The sequence below is a fragment of the Haemaphysalis longicornis genome, unplaced genomic scaffold (genome assembly GCF_048455015.1).
Source record: "Haemaphysalis longicornis isolate Haplotype H1 unplaced genomic scaffold, Haemaphysalis longicornis Haplotype H1 scaffold_12, whole genome shotgun sequence".
Taxonomy (NCBI): domain Eukaryota; kingdom Metazoa; phylum Arthropoda; class Arachnida; order Ixodida; family Ixodidae; genus Haemaphysalis; species Haemaphysalis longicornis.
The window spans coordinates 64,372,837-64,390,593 of NW_027526225.1; the positions used below are offsets into that span (position 1 = coordinate 64,372,837).

At 47.7% G+C, this 17,757-nt stretch overlaps 1 protein-coding gene across 1 annotated transcript in view; it reads right to left on the reverse strand.

Moving 5' to 3' along the window:
* Window positions 1-17,757, reverse strand: part of LOC144161994 (uncharacterized) — a 50,847-nt gene that overhangs the window by 1,621 nt on the left and 31,469 nt on the right. Inside the window, exons 4-6 of the mRNA XM_077692531.1 lie at window positions 12,798-12,915; window positions 10,870-11,055; window positions 2,085-2,198 (exon numbers count right to left, since the gene is read on the reverse strand). Of these exons, the coding sequence (XP_077548657.1) occupies window positions 2,085-2,198; window positions 10,870-11,055; window positions 12,798-12,915 (418 nt within the window). The remainder of the gene's footprint in view (window positions 1-2,084; window positions 2,199-10,869; window positions 11,056-12,797; window positions 12,916-17,757) is intronic.

Genomic DNA, 17,757 nt, shown 5'->3' on the forward strand with positions numbered 1-17,757 from the left:
CAGATGAGTTGAAGGTATCGCTTTAAGATTCTACTCGAAGAAGCTCTGCGAGTGACCACAAAGGGCTACGGCATTTTTCCGCACGCGCACTGTGTATTATCACTAGCATTAAGTTCCTTTGTGCGTCTGCTTGAAACAGTTTACATTCGTGCCTTCGAAGAAGAGAATGAACGGGGTTTAAACAAAACCTAGAGGTAATACAGTACTTTACGGTGTGGAAGCATTTTGGCGCGGGGCGGAAAGCAGTGACAACGCGATACCGCATGGCTGAAGACGCATAGAACACTGTCGACTAAGCTGCGCGGAACGAGCTTAATCTTCTATGAAAATTCTCGTTCGCACTTCTTGGGGAGTTACGGATGCCAACCGCAGCATATATATGCTGCGACTACTCATGAATATTACGCGGGCATTGTACTTTTCTTCCTTCTGCGCGTGTGCACTTCTCGGACGCGAAAAAATTAGCAGTGGCTTAGCTCGGTTATGCGAGGATATACGTAGCGTGAGTTAAGGTTCAGCTGGTTATTCTTAGCTTTCTTAATTGTGTAGGGTTAGTTGATTATCACGCTTACTGCTCCTTACCATACAATCCAAATCCAAATCCAATTCAATTCAATCCAATCCAATCCAATCCAATCCAAAACCAATCTAATCCAATACAAGCCAAGCCAATCCAAAACAATCCAATTCAATCCTTGCGCTGGAGCAGCACGGCTCTCCCGGAGCAACGCGAAACTGGTCAACTTCTAACAGAAATCCCGCTGGCACAGTTTCAGGCAGGAGGCGTGCGAGCACTCCGAAGGCGGGAAATATAATTTGCATGGGGTGGTAGCAGTAAGCGGATAACGGCGTTACATCCCATTATGGCGAATCACTGCTCTGCACTTCCGACAGCTTTCACATTGAGTGAAACAGCTTTAATGGTGAAGCGCAGAGCACTTCAGGCGCTCGCCTTGGCGTCCTAGCTCGCTCGCTGAAACCAAGCATATCGCCACGGCGTTACTGTGTAACCTGTCACGGTCCCTTCACCAAGGCGTAACCCAGAGGCTTCGAAAGCCAAGCGGTTTATATAGTCATAAGCGCTCGAAACTCGTGAACCGCTGGCACTTAGCAGTGGCTTAGCTTCCAAAGCCAAGCAGAGGCTTCCAAAACCAAGCGGCTATGCCAGGATATACGTAGCGTGAGCTAAGGTTCAGCTGATTCTTCTTAGCTCTCCCGGTCGTCTAGGATTAGATGAATGTCATGCTTAGTGCAGCTTATTATAGAATCTAAAGCCAATCCAAAACCAGTCCAATCCAAGCCAATCCAATCCAATCCAATCCAATGCAACCCAATCATCGCGCTTGCGCAGCACGGCTCTCCAGGAGCTACGCGAAACTGGTCAACCTCGGCCAGTGTAGCCAATCCAATCAAATCCAATCCAAGTAACGCTGTTGCTCATGGCGTACCCCAGAGGCTTCGAAAGCCAAGCGGATTATATAGTCATAAGTGTTCGAAACTCGTAAAACGCTGGCGCTTGTCATACATCCTCCCGTTGTTTAGCACAAAAAAAACTATAGGTACATTTGAGAAAAAAATATACGTAATTAACCGGCATCGCAGCGTTTTTTTAGTTAAGGACACCCGTTGGGTTCGTTTTTACGCTAGTAAACGCAAAATGTGTCAATGCAACACCGGCACGTGTGGGGAGAAAAGCCCAAAGAGAACAGAACTCGCGCAGGCGCAGTTTCAGGGAGGGCGCGCGAGCACTGCGAAGGCGGGAAATTTGAATGGCATAGGGTGGTAGCAGTAAGCGGATAACGGCGGTACAGCCCATTATGGCGGATCACTGCTCTGCACTTCCAAAAGCTTTCACATTGACTGGAATGGCTTTAATTTTTTTACAAACATACTGGCTTCACGAACAAACCAAGATTATCTGTGCTTGCTTTACAAATATTCATGCAGTTCTTAAAATTAAGTAAATGCGTGTTAATCAAAGTCAAGTAGTTTGCTGGAACATAATGCTCATCATTTATGTTCACCGCGTCGATTTAGTTTAACAGGAAGTTACAATATCCCGTATACATGTCCGAGATGAATACCTTTGCCTTCAGGAGCTCAAGCGTGTCGTATGACCTCAAAGTAGTTGGAGGTCCGGGAGTGATGTCGATGGTTGTATTTTCTTCGGTAACACTTGCTGCGGTTGCCTGACACACCTAAAAATATAAATATGCCGGAAAATACAAAAATATTACCCTGATATATTTACGATGACACAAATGAAACAAAAGAAGACAGACAACAATATGAAAACAACGTTTTGCGTTTCTGTAGAGTGCAGGAGTTGGTGCAATGTACAGGCAGTTGTATCAGACAGCCTTATGTTTATCATTTCAAAATATCGCGGTGTAGTACGGGCCCGAAATAGATATCAAAATGACCATAAACGAAGGCGCACAAATGCCCTAGGAGTACTCGAAACTTCTCTCTAGTGGCCAAGGTATGCCTAAAAATGATTCTCACTAGACGAACTAGTGACATTGTCTAGAGCACAGCTTGTTGACATGTCGTTCCATCTGGCGATTATATCCGCTGTGCGACACAAAAAAATCATGATGATTTCTATAACAAACATGCACCCATTCCCTCCCTGACCACGTTAGGGATTACAGGCCGCACATTAGAGCCTTGCCAACCGGCTAAACTGTAGCGTGAGGCCGATGTTTACCCGTGGCCTCCCAACTTCGAAGTTCCGTGCAGCCGGTGTTCCCCATTGCCATGTGAACGCTGATGCGCCCGCAACCAAAGGAATCACTGCAGGCGGTTGTGACTATAGAGCTGTGCTTCACGCATGAGCTCGCTGCAGCCTGTAGTTCGTGGTTTGTTGGAAAGGAAAAGGAAAACAAGTGCACTGGGGATGTTTTAAAGGAGCCATGAAGAGAAAATACAACTTCGTTTAATTTGAAAGAACTAGGATTCAGTATCTCACTCAGCTCCATTAGAGCCACAAAAGATGTTTTTTAACGAAAAAAAAGCAAGAAGTATTTACAAACTTCCATATTTTGCGCCACAGTGACGTGTTATGAGCAAGAATGACGTCACACGGGCCAACAATAAATCATAATTTTCAGTGCGTTAACTGCACGTTAGCATTCAAGTGATGCGGTGAAATGGAACTAGAGGCCCCTTTACAGACGTCCAGTCTTGTGTCGTCGCGACAGGTCAGTTAGGCGGCCGCCAATTGCACAAACAAGGTTCCGTGACGTCATAGAAAAGTTGCGGGAAATTGCCTAGGGGGTCGCGACTGCTTCACACGTTTTCTTTCATATCTCCGTTATTTGTTCGAATATGGCGATGATATTGGTATCATTGTTATCGGGACTAAGCGGTCTTTCTAATAAACCCAACTTGTATTTTGTCTTCATGGCTCCTTTAAGCTCTGGAGGGAGCTCACCAGCATGCAACCCAGTGCGGGGGAAGGGAAATAGAAGGGTAGGGAAAGAAGAAAATGGAGACAGAAGTAGACATAAAGAGAGGATAAAAAATAGGAGATAGAGCTGTCTGCATGCTCTTTGCTGTGATGCTCTTTTTCGCTCCCTGGTACCAGTGTCGGTAGTCAAGATAGTGTAGGTATGCAATCTATAAACCGAGCAAATCTCTAACTTATCTCCAACCATTTTTTTTTTTCTGGGCACCCAGAACTGTCGTATTTTTCTTTCGATTAGCCGTAAAAAGTGTCACGACAAATCTACACGCAGGGCCAACGTTACAGAATGTTGTTTATGAAACAACATTTCGGGAACCTCAATTTCTTCACCCAGATGCCATTTTCAGTAAAGGTACATGCATTAGGCGAAGTCCGCACTAACATTGTTCTTTCCTGTAGCACCCCTTGAAATGTTACATTTCCATGCCAACTGCACTCAATTTCTTATTTGTCTAAATGGGATCTAAATGAGTTTCTTATAACCGCCAAGTTATCTTGGCGAACGCCTTTGGCTTACATGCACATAGCACATTCAGCTGCCCGCGTCAAACTGGCTCTGTACCGACGACGCTGCACCTGGCGATATTCGACGAACTACATTGGAAGAACCCCTCCCGATTATCCGACGACTGGGTGTATTGGCGGACGGAGGGATACTTGTGCGGCCCGCTTTCGTGCTCCGCCGTTAAAGCCATTCACGATCGTGACTGGAGCGATGGGTCCCGGCAGTGTTCAATTTTGCACGTGACACGAGCGATGGCGGCGAATTATTTTTGCTTTGCTTGTTATTGTCTCTCGCTTGGAACATGACTAACAGGAGTTTTGGTTTGGATATAGCGCCGTATACCTAGTTATTATGGCAGGATGTAAAATAAGCAACTCTCGCGTCCTCCTTCCGGTTCAAGAGCGATGGCACGATGCAGCGACAAAAACTGGTCTAGGCTAATCGCTCTTGTCGCTGCAGGAATGTGGTGCCGGGCGACTACATCGGGCGAACTTGAGTCGCTTTTGTCGCTCCAGGAACAGGCTTTGACGGTGCACACTCCCTGGTCTGCACGTGCAGGTTCAACATTATACGTGTCTCGAAGAATCGATTACAGAGGAACGAACTGTCGTGGCTTCTTGCAAAGTCATTTGGTAAATAAGCGTGATCTCTAGATAGAACGAATATCGTTTCATTGAGCGTCCGCGAAATTGGAGTACACTCTCAGTGTTGTGGGGCGTACTTGGAGAGGTGAACAGCTTCTCTATTACTTCCGGGGTGGTTTGATTCCGCCGGTAACCGTCATTGTCCCATTTGCCCCGTTCATTCACTGAGTAAAGCAGAGTGAAACTACTCGCGACCTCTTTCAACGCCACATTGAGTTGAACGGCGATTGCATCCTTTTCAAAGGAGAGAATAAAATAGCGAAGGAACCGTGTCTCCTGTAGGTGGAGCCCAATTTCAGTTTAACTCCCTTACTGTACTCCAGGAAATAGCATGAAGTTGACAATCATAGCTCTCTCTCTCTCTCTCTCTCTCTCACACACACACACACACACACACACACACACACACACACACACACACACACACACACACACACACACACACACACACACACACACACACACACACACACACACACACACACACACACACACACACACACACACACACACACACACACACACACACACACACACACACACACACACACACACACACACACACACACACACACACACACACACACACACACACACACACACACACACACACACACACACACACACACACACACACACACACACACACACACACACACACACACACACACACACACACACACACACACACACACACACACACACACACACACACACACACACACACACACACACACACACACACACACACACACACACACACACACACACACACACACACACACACACACACACACACACACACACACACACACACACACACACACACACACACACACACACACACACACACACACACACACACACACACACACACACACACACACACACACACACACACACACACACACACACACACACACACACACACACACACACACACACACACACACACACACACACACACACACACACACACACACACACACACACACACACACACACACACACACACACACACACACACACACACACACACACACACACACACACACACACACACACACACACACACACACACACACACACACACACACACACACACACACACACACACACACACACACACACACACACACACACACACACACACACACACACACACACACACACACACACACACACACACACACACACACACACACACACACACACACACACACACACACACACACACACACACACACACACACACACACACACACACACACACACACACACACACACACACACGCGCGCGCGCGCGCGCGCACGCACGCACGCACGCACGCACGCACGCACGCACGCACGCACGCACGCACGCACGCACGCACGCACGCACGCACGCACGCACGCACGCACGCACGCACGCACGCACGCACGCACGCACGCACGCACGCACGCACGCACGCACGCACGCACGCACGCACGCACGCACGCACGCACGCACGCACGCACGCACGCACGCACGCACGCACGCACGCACGCACGCACGCACGCACACGCACGCACGCACGCAGCACACAGGCACGCGAACACACACGCACACACAGGCACGCGCGCCCGCTAAGGCACGCACACATTTTATGCTTAAAACCAGAGATAGAGATAGAGCTTTTCGGTATGAACAAGATAGGTGCGCCTTTGCTGAGTACCAGTGAAAATAATTTCGTTCAATTGCATTTCAAGTGTCCGAAGTAGTGAAGGTTTGTTGCATTCCAGCTATTATATTTCCGGTAGGGTTTTAAAAAAAACTTCGCTGCGTATTTGAATTTGAAACTTATCACCTTCACTACGTAATTTAAATTAACAACGAAACTTATCACAAAAATGCGGTAATCTAAGAATATATCAGCGTAGCCCGCTAACCAAATCCGTGGATATACAAAACAATTTCACAAATTCTGGGTGTTGTTTCAGCACATTTCAGCTGCACATAGTGTATTGAGGACAATAAAAAAAAGGAGAATCCGGCAATGATTTTAGCCCGCGCGAAAAGATCGCGATTACGGGACGAGGAAGGGGTAATTTTTCAACACGTCCTCTTGTCTCAATCTGCGCGTAGTTTTACTTTACTAGTGGGCAACGCTTTTATTTTAGCGCAAACCATTCTTCAATAAAGCGGCGTTGCTAAAAATAAGTCCAAAACCAGTTTATAAAGAGAACTTGTTGCAGAGCGTATTGGTTTTGGTCTAAGAACATACTGAGTAGCCCAAAGAAGCGCACACATGAAAGAGTACACGGGACAGGGCTACAATGGCTTCTCATGTCTTTCATAGGCCCTCCTTTTGATATTGCTAGCAATGCGAGAGCAAAGTTGGCCGAGCTTAGTCGGGCATGAAAAGACGACAGGTACACCGTACCAGTTGCCGCTACATGTGTAAGTTGATCAGTGGCCGCTACATGTGTAGGATGACAAAATAGTGCCAGCGAGTCCACTGCTCCACCCAGCCGTGTTAAAAACAAAGAAATGCAGAAATAACCACGCTAGTAGAAACTCGGGGGTGTCACTGAAATCGCCGAAAGCTGTCCGGCGAGAGCAGTCGCCCGGAGGGGGACCCCACAATGCGCAGAAGGAAGAATAGGGAAGGGTCGCGGAACACGCTTTGGTGTTCGGGCGGGGAACGTTTTCTTTTAAGCCGGCAGTGGCTCGTCCACATATTTCTGCTGTGCGTACCTTACAGAAAGAAGTTACGTGAAAATTCTTCGCAAAAACGGGCATGATATGCCTCCGGGAAGTGTCTGCTGCAGCAACGTATGAATTTACGGAAGCTGTGATAAAATGCAGAAAATTGGCCCGCATTCAATGCATTTTGATGTGCTCCAACAACGACAAAGCCTCGGATCATTCTTACTTCGATGAGGGTGGATACGCCGAATTTAGCTGTGAATGTGGTTTGGAATACGTGCGATGTGCTTCTATAACAAACTGAAATCGGAATCAACCTTGATGATATATTAAGCATGTACTGTCCGTGGGTACTCTTCGAGATAGTGCGGCGCCACAGAGACGTGTGGGTTTTCACTGAAGGATACGCTTCCAGGTCTTGCTGTACGGATGTGTTGTCAAAAAATGAAGGTTCACCAAGGTAAAAAATCCAGTTACGGATTGAATTTCCACTTGATTTCCCACGTTTTGCTTGTTAAAAAAACAGGTTCAATAAATATTTGTCCACATGTCTTTAGACCTAAGTGATATAATGAAGCAACTTTCGAAACATCAATACAAATAAAACATTTTTTAAAGCAAAGCTTTACTACTTTCGTCCGGTGATTTCGCGGCGGATCCGCAAGGTGACCTTTTGCCGAAGACGCACCCCCGGCGACACACCCCTCGAAGCGAGATGATGATGGTGATTGATGATTGCTATTGGTTTCCCTTTTTTAGTGGGGTGATGACGTGTCATCTTTCCAAAAAGGACTAATATACCTATGTTTCATATTCTTGGTTTAATACTAGCGCTGCTTAGGGCAGGCACAAAAAACCTATTAGGCACAACATACTTTTTCCCCCTTACTCGTGGTAACTGTCCTAGGCAATATTCCCCTCCCTGCTTTTCGTCCACCAGCATTCTAATCTTCTTTTTGTCGCCTGGACACCCCTAAAGTTAACTCCCCCGGTGCTACCCTTCAATCCTAGGGCTTCTGGAAGCCAAATATTTCCCTCGTGTAGATTTAAATGCATACTGAAGGGTTCTAACACTATGTGCCGCATAGTTTGTTTCTTTTCCGCAGACCACGCATACTCCATCATTTTGTAAATACTTCCCCACAAAGCTCTTAGTTCGCAAGCAACCTGCTCTAGCCTCAAAAAGCAAAACACTGCATTGGGAATTATTGTAGAAATTTTCCTTTCTGATGTCCAATTTCTCAGCCCTGTATACATCTCTCACGACGTTTTAGATTGCATTTTTTTTTCGCCACATTTATTCGTTTCTATATGTGTTGCGTCTTTTTTGGTTACCTTGGCTGTTTTGAATTTTCCACTGTTCTTTCCATATTTCATCGTTAGCCTTCTAGTCTTTCTTAGCCACTTCGTGTCCACGCGTTTCACGTATTGGTACCTCAAAACCTTAGCTGCTCACCTACGTTGATCCTCTGTTCTCAACCTTCTCTCAAAACATGCACGTACGTGACGGTTAGGGCAAAATGTTAACTCTTTTTTTTAGTCCAATATATTGCAAAGGAGTAGCTTGTAGCAGGGATATTAGCACCAAAATTACTCACGCAAAAAATATCTCAAAACGCACAGTTGTGGTGTAAAAAGCGAGATTGAATATTGATCAGTGCACCAAATGTCCCGCTTGCAACTTAAGTGTACATTTATGCAGAAATATCCTTCTACATGGTGCGAATTTACCTGCGAATTCGGTGCTGCGGAGACACCGCTGCGAATTCGGTGCTGTGGTGCTGCGGCAAGAAGAACAATTTTAACAGTGGAGCTGTTTCAGAAACCGTAAATTCACCATTGCAGGAAGCAGGAAAAAATACCAAGCAAAAGCGGAGCCCTCTTCAGTGTGTGCCTCGTGGCGACCACCAAACGCCCTCGGCACGCGCAGTGCTTTGAGTTAAAAAAGAAACTCGCAAAAACCCCCAGGAGCGAGAAAAGACTGAGCAATCGTGAGCGCACGCTTTGCGGTGACCGTCGAGACTTTATGAGAAAAAAATAAACCCAGAGCTGTCGTCAAGGTAAAGAAACCCTGGTGTAAAGGGTTCAAGGTGTTTACACCTTTCAATGTGTAAAGAAACAATGCGCTCATACTGAAGCTGAAAAGACACCTTGCTTGGGAGAAGACACCGCGGCCGCCACATTCCGTAGAAGCCTTTATAGAATTGGAGACATGGCTACGAGTGCACCACTCCTTCCCAAGACAACTTGCACATCCCGCCACCGCTGCTTTGAGTCGATGACGAAGAACTGGTGGAAGTCTGGAATGCTGACGATGGCTTTGCATCCACCACTAGCCGTGAAGACGACTACGTCTTCAATGTACATGATGACGATTACTGGCACCGCAACTATACAAATAAACAATGATACTAAAACTTGTCTGTGTCCCGCAGTGCTCGCCTGCAACAACTTCGCCATTCAAGCCTTGTGCGTAAGTCCAAGCTCCCCTCAATTTCTTGTAGCTGTGGCAATGGATCGTGTTAGCTCACTAACGGCGCCAGCAGCTAATTCGAAGTAAATTCGGAACATGTAGAGGGGCGGCGGAGAGACGAAGTCTGACGTCGTTAGCGCAGTGTTTTCCGGCGGCAGTCCTAGTTGCACGGAGGCACTGAAGCAGCCAGGCCTACGGTTTCACCCGCTAAACTCCACTAGTTTGTTCTGAGCACCGACTCTCAGTTGCATCGCGGAGCGAGCGCTCGCACAACATCCCCATGGACGAACGGCTTTCATAGGATTAGGTATGCCAGGGAGGGAAATGGGCCACCAAGGGAGAGTATGTGCGCGTTCTGGACAGGATTCCTGGGGTCCTAGACACATTCTTACGATGTGTTCCGGCCCAGCCTTTGTCGCCGTGCTTGACAGCGCAACAAAATTTCGGAGGAAGGTGCTGGAGCCCCATAAGCCACTCGCTTCTCTCTACACCCCTGAGCCAGACCGCCAATTTCGAGGGACTCCCCTGTCCCAGTATGGAAGGGCTTGGATTTTTTCTGCTTTCGGTTCCGACAACCATAGTTCTCATCACCCCTTGCGCCGCACCTTCCGGTTTCGAACGCTGTGATTGGCAGTGAGAGCTCCTTTTATATGTGCTATTTATTGCCAAATTCTTTTACGCCTACTAATAAATGCCAAAAGGTTCAATTTGTCGACAGCTAGCGGTGGTGGCCCATAATTCTCCAAACATCATCCGCGGTCTTAAGTTCGCGATTCAGAACTTTCACTTCACAAAAACAATCAAGAAGTATAGGAAACTTACGATCCGTTCCACGTTTTTCAAGCAGATTGTTCACACTGCACACAAGCCTGTCATATCACGTTTGTCATATCACGCCATATATCACGCCATCACGTTTGTCATATCACGCCTGTCATATCCGAATTTTGAACATGCGAGGCGTTGAAAATACGCCTGGGCGCTTGACACGCAGCAGCTTGTAACCACAAGATTCTTCTCTGAAAAGTACGCGTTGTCAGGGTATATGCCCAGAACAAAAAAACCTAATTCGGCGTAATTTGGCATTCGGGTTATCCCCATTGTACTCACCTGCGAGTAGTCTAGGAGATTGAAGCGGTAGCACTTCTTGTGAAGCGTATTCTTAACTTCTCCATCTGTCGCAGTCTCCATCATGTACTGAGCCACGCCCATTTGTAAAGAAAAGGCCACTGTCCTCGGATATGTCACAGGCCTGTATCCAGTTATCCCCCGCTTGTTAAATTCCAGGGTGCGGACCTGCACAGGTAATTGTTCTCAATCTCAGTGTGCGCATATTAGGCTTAAAAATCAGCTTGACTAGAAGATAGTTTTTGGGCACATCAAACGCTTTTTATTAGGAGCGTGTACAGCCCCTACGTCTGGTGCCCATGGTCTGCACGTCAGATATTACTCCCCAATGCATAACTAAAAGCTCCTGTCAAAAAATGTTTCAATTTCATGCCGGTATTTGCATCCGTGTTTTTGTGTACCTGTTCGATGCCACACGTGTAAATTTGCATCAAATGGAGCAGTATATTTTTCGTGGCAGCATTAAAATATCCTTGTGTCGCAACAAAAACGCAGCTGGTTTCAAGGACGGAATTATGAAGGGAAATAGGGCCGTGTCTCACAGAGTGTTGCAAGCCGCGATATGGCATCGAAACAGAGATGCATTTTATTGAAAGCACCATCTCTATGCCAGAAACTGCGACAGGAAAAGGGCTATTTCAATCAAGGACACAGGGACGGAAACAAAATAGGTCCACTTCAGTTCGCTATGGTAAGCAATGGTCGGACTGGTCAGAGGAGGTCTAGGGGCGTCAATGAGTCGATGGGCGGTGTCGCACTGTGGGCGGAACTGATCAGCATCGTAGCAGGAGAATTCTTCCATGTGAGTGGGGGTTTGGCACCGATATGACCAGGGACTAGGTAAGGAGATGACCAGGGTCTTTGTAATGGTCAATGGCCAGTGACGGGAGGAGACATTGGCGCTAGGCCGCCACGAGCCCTCACTTCCATCTCTGCACGGCAGGACCATACTGCTCATTCGCCAGGATGACAGTGTCGGCACTACTGTGGGGGACAGCGCTTGGAGTCACGGCAATGTGCCTCTTTTTCAACCTTGCGTCAACGAACCTCGAATGAACAGTTGGGATTGAAATCGTTCACTAAAGGTGCCTATAGGTTGTGAAGTGCTCTCGCCTGAGGATGTTTCGTTCCTGAAACTTGCTATTTTTAATCCTGAGTTTATTTTGTCTTGATTTTATGTATAGGGATGGGCTCTTCGTAGTCCTCCATGGGTTTTTATTGATAAATAGGTAATCACCTTCGTTGTCAATTCGTAGGCACTTGGAAATAAGATTGACAAGACAGCAGTCTATTGACAGTCGCTTAGCATGCCTCGTGCTCTGGGAGCTTGCCTGCATCCATTTGTAAGGAACGTTCTACGTCCTCGCACAGCGTATTTGGCCCGCCAAGTCGTTATAGAACTATGGCCAGTTCTTTTAGCAATCTATCTCGTAGTTATAGGCCTCCTTTATGAGCTGAGACACTCGATGGCGTAGTTAGCGGTCCTAAAGAAATTCGTGTCTTAATTACATTCGCAACATGAAAAACGCAGAGGGTACAGAAAGCTGTTAGATTGTTCAGTTTTTTCTAGTAATGCAGCATAGATCGTAGTAGTGTGTCTTGGAGTGGTAAAGCTCGCGATTCTGTTTACATAAATTGTTTGGGGTATTTAAAAGGTGCCCAAACCAATAGCTCAAACAAACTTTAATGTTGAGAGAAAGAGAAGAGATGGATGCCCGGATGCTGCTCCCACGTTCTTTCGCTGTCGTGCAACCTATGAAATTCAAATATGTACTTTAAATTCGTGGCCCATCAACTGCCGAACAAAAAGCACCCCCTTTTATGGTTATACATATCCCATTTACGTCACCGTCACTGCAGCCAGCAAAATCCACCTTTAGGTTTTGCACGTGACGCTATAGGCAATTTACCAGTGTGGGAACGCGGTCATTCGAGCTTTGTAAAGCGTTTACGGGACGAACGAAGCACTGGATGATATCATGCTCCGTGGGGATGGTGTTCAGCGCCACCGTGATGTCCACATCGCCCCTGCAGTGAATGACGGGGTAAAAAATCATTAGTGCTCCTGCATTCAAGACAAGGCCAAATTCTGTGGCGGTATAACGCTTACTCAACCAGAAGCCAGTGTTTTCTCCAGCCCAGCAATTAATAACCATCGTGTCTGAAATTTCTCTTAAACGAATCAAATAAACTTGACAGTGCCCATACAAAATCGGAAGAGATTATAGACGGGTCTTACACAGAGATAACCAATCAGCTATCGGCGGGCAAGCGCTGATGTTCACGTAGTAGAAGTAGCACCTTCATTGGTAAGGGAAGCCTAATGTCAGTGTGAGGTGGAGTACGTGTAGGAAATGCAGCACCTATAAAATGGCCGTGGCAGTTTCATGGAGAACACAGTCGACCCCACCTAGACTGCTCGTGCAACGCCACCCTAATGGGAATAGCCATGTCATGGGCAGCACAGATTTCTTCATGGACTGATGGCGTGGTGGAACGCTTGTGAGTGCGTCGAAAGATGCAGTGGCATCTGAGCAATACTGTGAGAGAAATGATATCAAGGGTGGTGCTTGAGGACGGCGTCTGTGAGTGTGTTGGAGAACGGACATTTCGAATGATGGTAGGCTGATAGCCATTTTTCAAACTGTGTGCGCTGTAGGTGGCGTAGTGGACGAGCTTATAGAGAAATTCTTCGGCGCGTTGCGGGAAGGCAGGGATGCTGGTTAAGTATTCTTTAGGGGTGGCACAGATATAGCGATTCCTCTTGTCCTGTTTTTGCAGAAGTAGGTGTAGGGAAAAAGCTAACGTTGTCAGAGACGGCGCCATGGGAACCTGCGGAAGTATAATGAGACGCTTTCCTGCGCCACAGAGTGAGTGAGTGAAACACAGTATTAAAGACGAGAGGCCACGAGGTTCTGTGGGGAAGTGAGAATAGTGAAAGAGGAGGAGAAAAGGAAAGGTTACAATTTGCACAGTGTACACAGTTTTAGCCTTGGGGTCCTTTTCAAAAAGTGTACAGCTCACTAAGTGAGTAGCCAAAAATGAAGTTTGCGTGTTGACATTGGTCGTGGATGGGTACAGTCAGACTGGGACAGTCTGTCAGACCGCTACACCAATTTGTAGAACGCATCTTTAAGGGCGCACGAGGTTGTTATTTCTACAACAGCGGGGTCGTCCTGGACACGACTAGCGTGCTCACGTTCAGTGACGGGTGCAGGACCTACAGTTAGCAGCTGACTGCCGTCACGGGCGAATATAGGACCGAGCCAAATTGAGTGGAAGAAATTTGGAATGGCACCACTATTACAGTGGGGGCATCGGTGCAATTGAGAGCCTGGTGGGGCTGACCACTTATGTATAATGTGTGGTGTAGAGGCTGCATTTGCATACACTTTATTGGCGAATACCTCACCCGGACGCGAGAAGGGCCTCAGAGGTGCAAGGATGCCAACCAGAGTTTCATCGTGCATACGCTGGCTGCTTTCTTTTTTGAGGAGGCGTAGCTGGAGTTGCCAATCCGCTTGGAGAGGCCGGATGGGCGTGGCAGGTACTAGCCGGAGGTGATTGTAGCCTCTCCCTGGCAGCGGAGTGAGCCATGCGGTTGCCTTGTGCGCTGAAAGTATGTCCCGGAGTCCAAACAATGCAAATTTTGAATCCTTCCATTTGTACGTCCTGGATTTGTCGCCGTAGTGTTCGGGGAAACGAACCGTTCAATGCTTGGACAGCAACGTAAGAATCCCTGATAATGCGAAATTTCTTCGCGGTGAGTTGGGCGGAATAGTAATAAATCTGCCGGGTGGCTGCCACTGCCAGGATGCTCCGATGTTCTACTTCTTCTACGAGGCAGCATGTGTTGGAAATTTGCCGGGATCCATTCAATTCTGGAAATTCTGTAGATGTACAGCCAATGGCCACCGTCATTCTATTCAAAGACGCGTCGGCATAAATGTCAACTTTGTCGCCGGCCTTGTCATCTGCGAGCGTGCGAACGTATTGTTCGCCTACTCTTCGGTTACTGCGGCGGATTGGGCGTCGACGTGGAATACCGATGGAGGGGCGTTCGCACGGAGGCATTGCTGGCTGCGAATCTGTGGTGTCGAGTTGCTGTGGAGGCGGTCACATTTCTGGAGTCTTGTTCCTTGTGGCGAATGCTCCCAATGATATTGGAAACATAGTTTGGTCTCTTCAATAAGGTCTCTTCAAGAGGCGGAAGGGCAACTGCTTCGTGGAGAGTATCTACCCGGGTGAGAGAGAGGAGGCCGATAATTTCACAAAGGTGCCGATTTCGCTTGTGAAGAGCATTAACGGGTGACTGTGGTAGGTTATAGAATGGAAAGCCTTAAGTGAAACGTTCATGGGCCACGGCACGGGCGAGCATTGTACATGCTGCTTCGTGCGCCCCTCCATATTTAATAGATATCCGTGTAACTAGGTGTAAGGTGTAACGCCAGGTTTTCTTAAGTGACGCTACCCAATGTTTTGGAATATTACAGCTACTGTCTGGAACGCCCAGCAGTAGAATTGTGTAGTTGCGAGATTCAACAAGTGTATCCCCCACTTGAAGGGAGATAGTCTGTTCTTTGTACCACGTTTACCGTCGACGCACAGCAGTTCTGTTTTTGTGGAGGATAGCTGTAGCTGTAATTCGGACAGCGTATACGTTCCAAGCCCAAAACTACTGCTTGCTACTCTTTCCATAGTTCCTTTCGTGTCATAATCGGTGGCTGAGGTCCGTACCACAATATCATCTGCATAAAACGTGAACCGGGCGGCACTGTCCTGTTCAAGAGTTTGGGCCACGCGTTCTTACTAGATTAAAGAAGAGAGGAGCCAAAATGGATCACTGGGGGAATCCTCTGTCCAGGTGGAAAGTCGTGGGATTGTTGGGCTCGAGGATTAGGACGGATCGGCTAATGTTTACGAAAGCTACGTATTCAAGCCTGAGCTTTTTGTCTAGGGAAGGCGAGGGCAGGTTCCTGAAGGATTCCTCATTGGGTCACACTATAAAATGCCTTGTGAATGCCTAATCGAGTACACAGTCCGGCAATTTCTTGCGCGAAGTTCGATTAATAGCCCCCCGGAGCAGCCACAGATAGTCGTGGGAGGCAAGGGGCCAGAAACCTGTAAGGGCGGGCTGAAACCAGTTTGTACCCTCCAAGCCGATTGTTAAGAATACGCTGGTTAAGCTTACATATCACATGGGAAAGAGCGATGCGACGAAGATTGTGAGGATAACAGATCTTTACCGGGTTTGGGTATTGGATGAATGACCATTCCCTTCAGGGAGTCAGGTATCTCGCCTGAGTCCCAAGAGTCGTTGGCCAGATGTAGTAGAGCATCGAGGCCATGCGGGGGAAGGTTCCTGGGGTCTTGCAATTTAACGTGATCGTGACCAGGTGCAGATTTTGCTTGCCTTGAGAAATGGCTACTTGCAGTTCAGTTCGCCCAAGGTGAAAGAGGAGTCGGGATCTGGCAGGCGGTGATCAATGTTGATCGGTAAACGTGGTAGCGTTGAAGGATCTGTAACGGCGTGAGGGAACAACGCGTGAATGATGGCACCTTCCACTTGTGCGCAGCCCATTTGAAGGCATCCAGGATCGGGAGACGCGCCTTAGCACGGCCGTTCATGGTGCGGAAGACACCCCAAAGACAAGAGAGACCAGGTTCATGTGCAAGATCTTGGCAGAAGTCATGCCAATTCTCATTTTGTAATGTGACCTGGTATTCTCGAAAAATACGATAATGCCGTTTCAGCTGCATCAAGTGATGATGTCGTTTTCCTTGTGTGCGTTATCGTTACAGTCAATACATACAGATAACTTGTTGCGATGGAGTACAGCAACATAGGTCAGGATTTCCTGTGTATTAGCTGTAGTATTATGTTGAAGGCGTCCGTGATTATTCAAGTGTGAGAGAAAAGCATCTGCGAGACGTCAGAGCTTATGTGGCTGATGGCCCCGATGACGGCGTAGAGCTCAGCCTGCAACGAAGGAATGTCGGCAAGGTTAAGGGTAGCTGGGCCACAAAAACGTTGGTTGTGGGAACAGAGCCAAGCCAGACCATCGGCGCAGTCACTGGCAATGGCATCCGTACAAATGCCAGTCTCCCGGCCCTGTTTGGTGATGGTGATTACGCTTTGTTTACGTAGCGTCGCGTTGCGGGTGGGAAAGGTTTAGGAATGCAGGGTAGGGGACGCGCGGGAGAGCCTATATCAGTCTTAGCAGATTGTGCGCGTGGATGGGCAGTTAGTTGACTCAATCTGATAGTGCCAGCCCATTAGGGTCCCCGTATGCTACCAGTCAAGTTGAGCTGATGTTTGTCATTATCCAGTCGATGGGAGGACGTGGAGCCACTTATTCAAGTGGCGTAATCTTGGTATGCCGATGCAGGCGGGTGATGGTTGGAAGTGTGCCTCCATAAACGGTTAAGATTGGTCTTGATTACGTCATATAAGGGGGCGCCATGTGCGAGGGCACCTATGGTCCCTGCGCGAGATAGCAATGCAAAACTTTGTGGTGAACCACCATTCTAGTACGAAAGGCGCATAGTTAGGTGTAGCATGACTTTTCATTGCTTTTTATTTGGTTACCCTGATCTTGGGGCTGTTTTCCCTGACGCAGTGATGCCAAGCAGCCTTATATGGCAACAGGTGCCAAGGTTAGTGCAATGTGCGATGTGAATTGCGGTTCGTTCCCCAGAAGTTGAGGACTTCATAGAGCAGACGAGAAGCAGTTTGGACATTTCAGGGGCCATCTCAGACCCGAGCTGAGGCAGATGGTTCCCGAGAATCGTAAAAGCCACCTGAAGTTCAGTTACCATACTGCCTCTGTTGTCAAAATGTTGACCTTCTGTCTAGGTGGGAATATCATG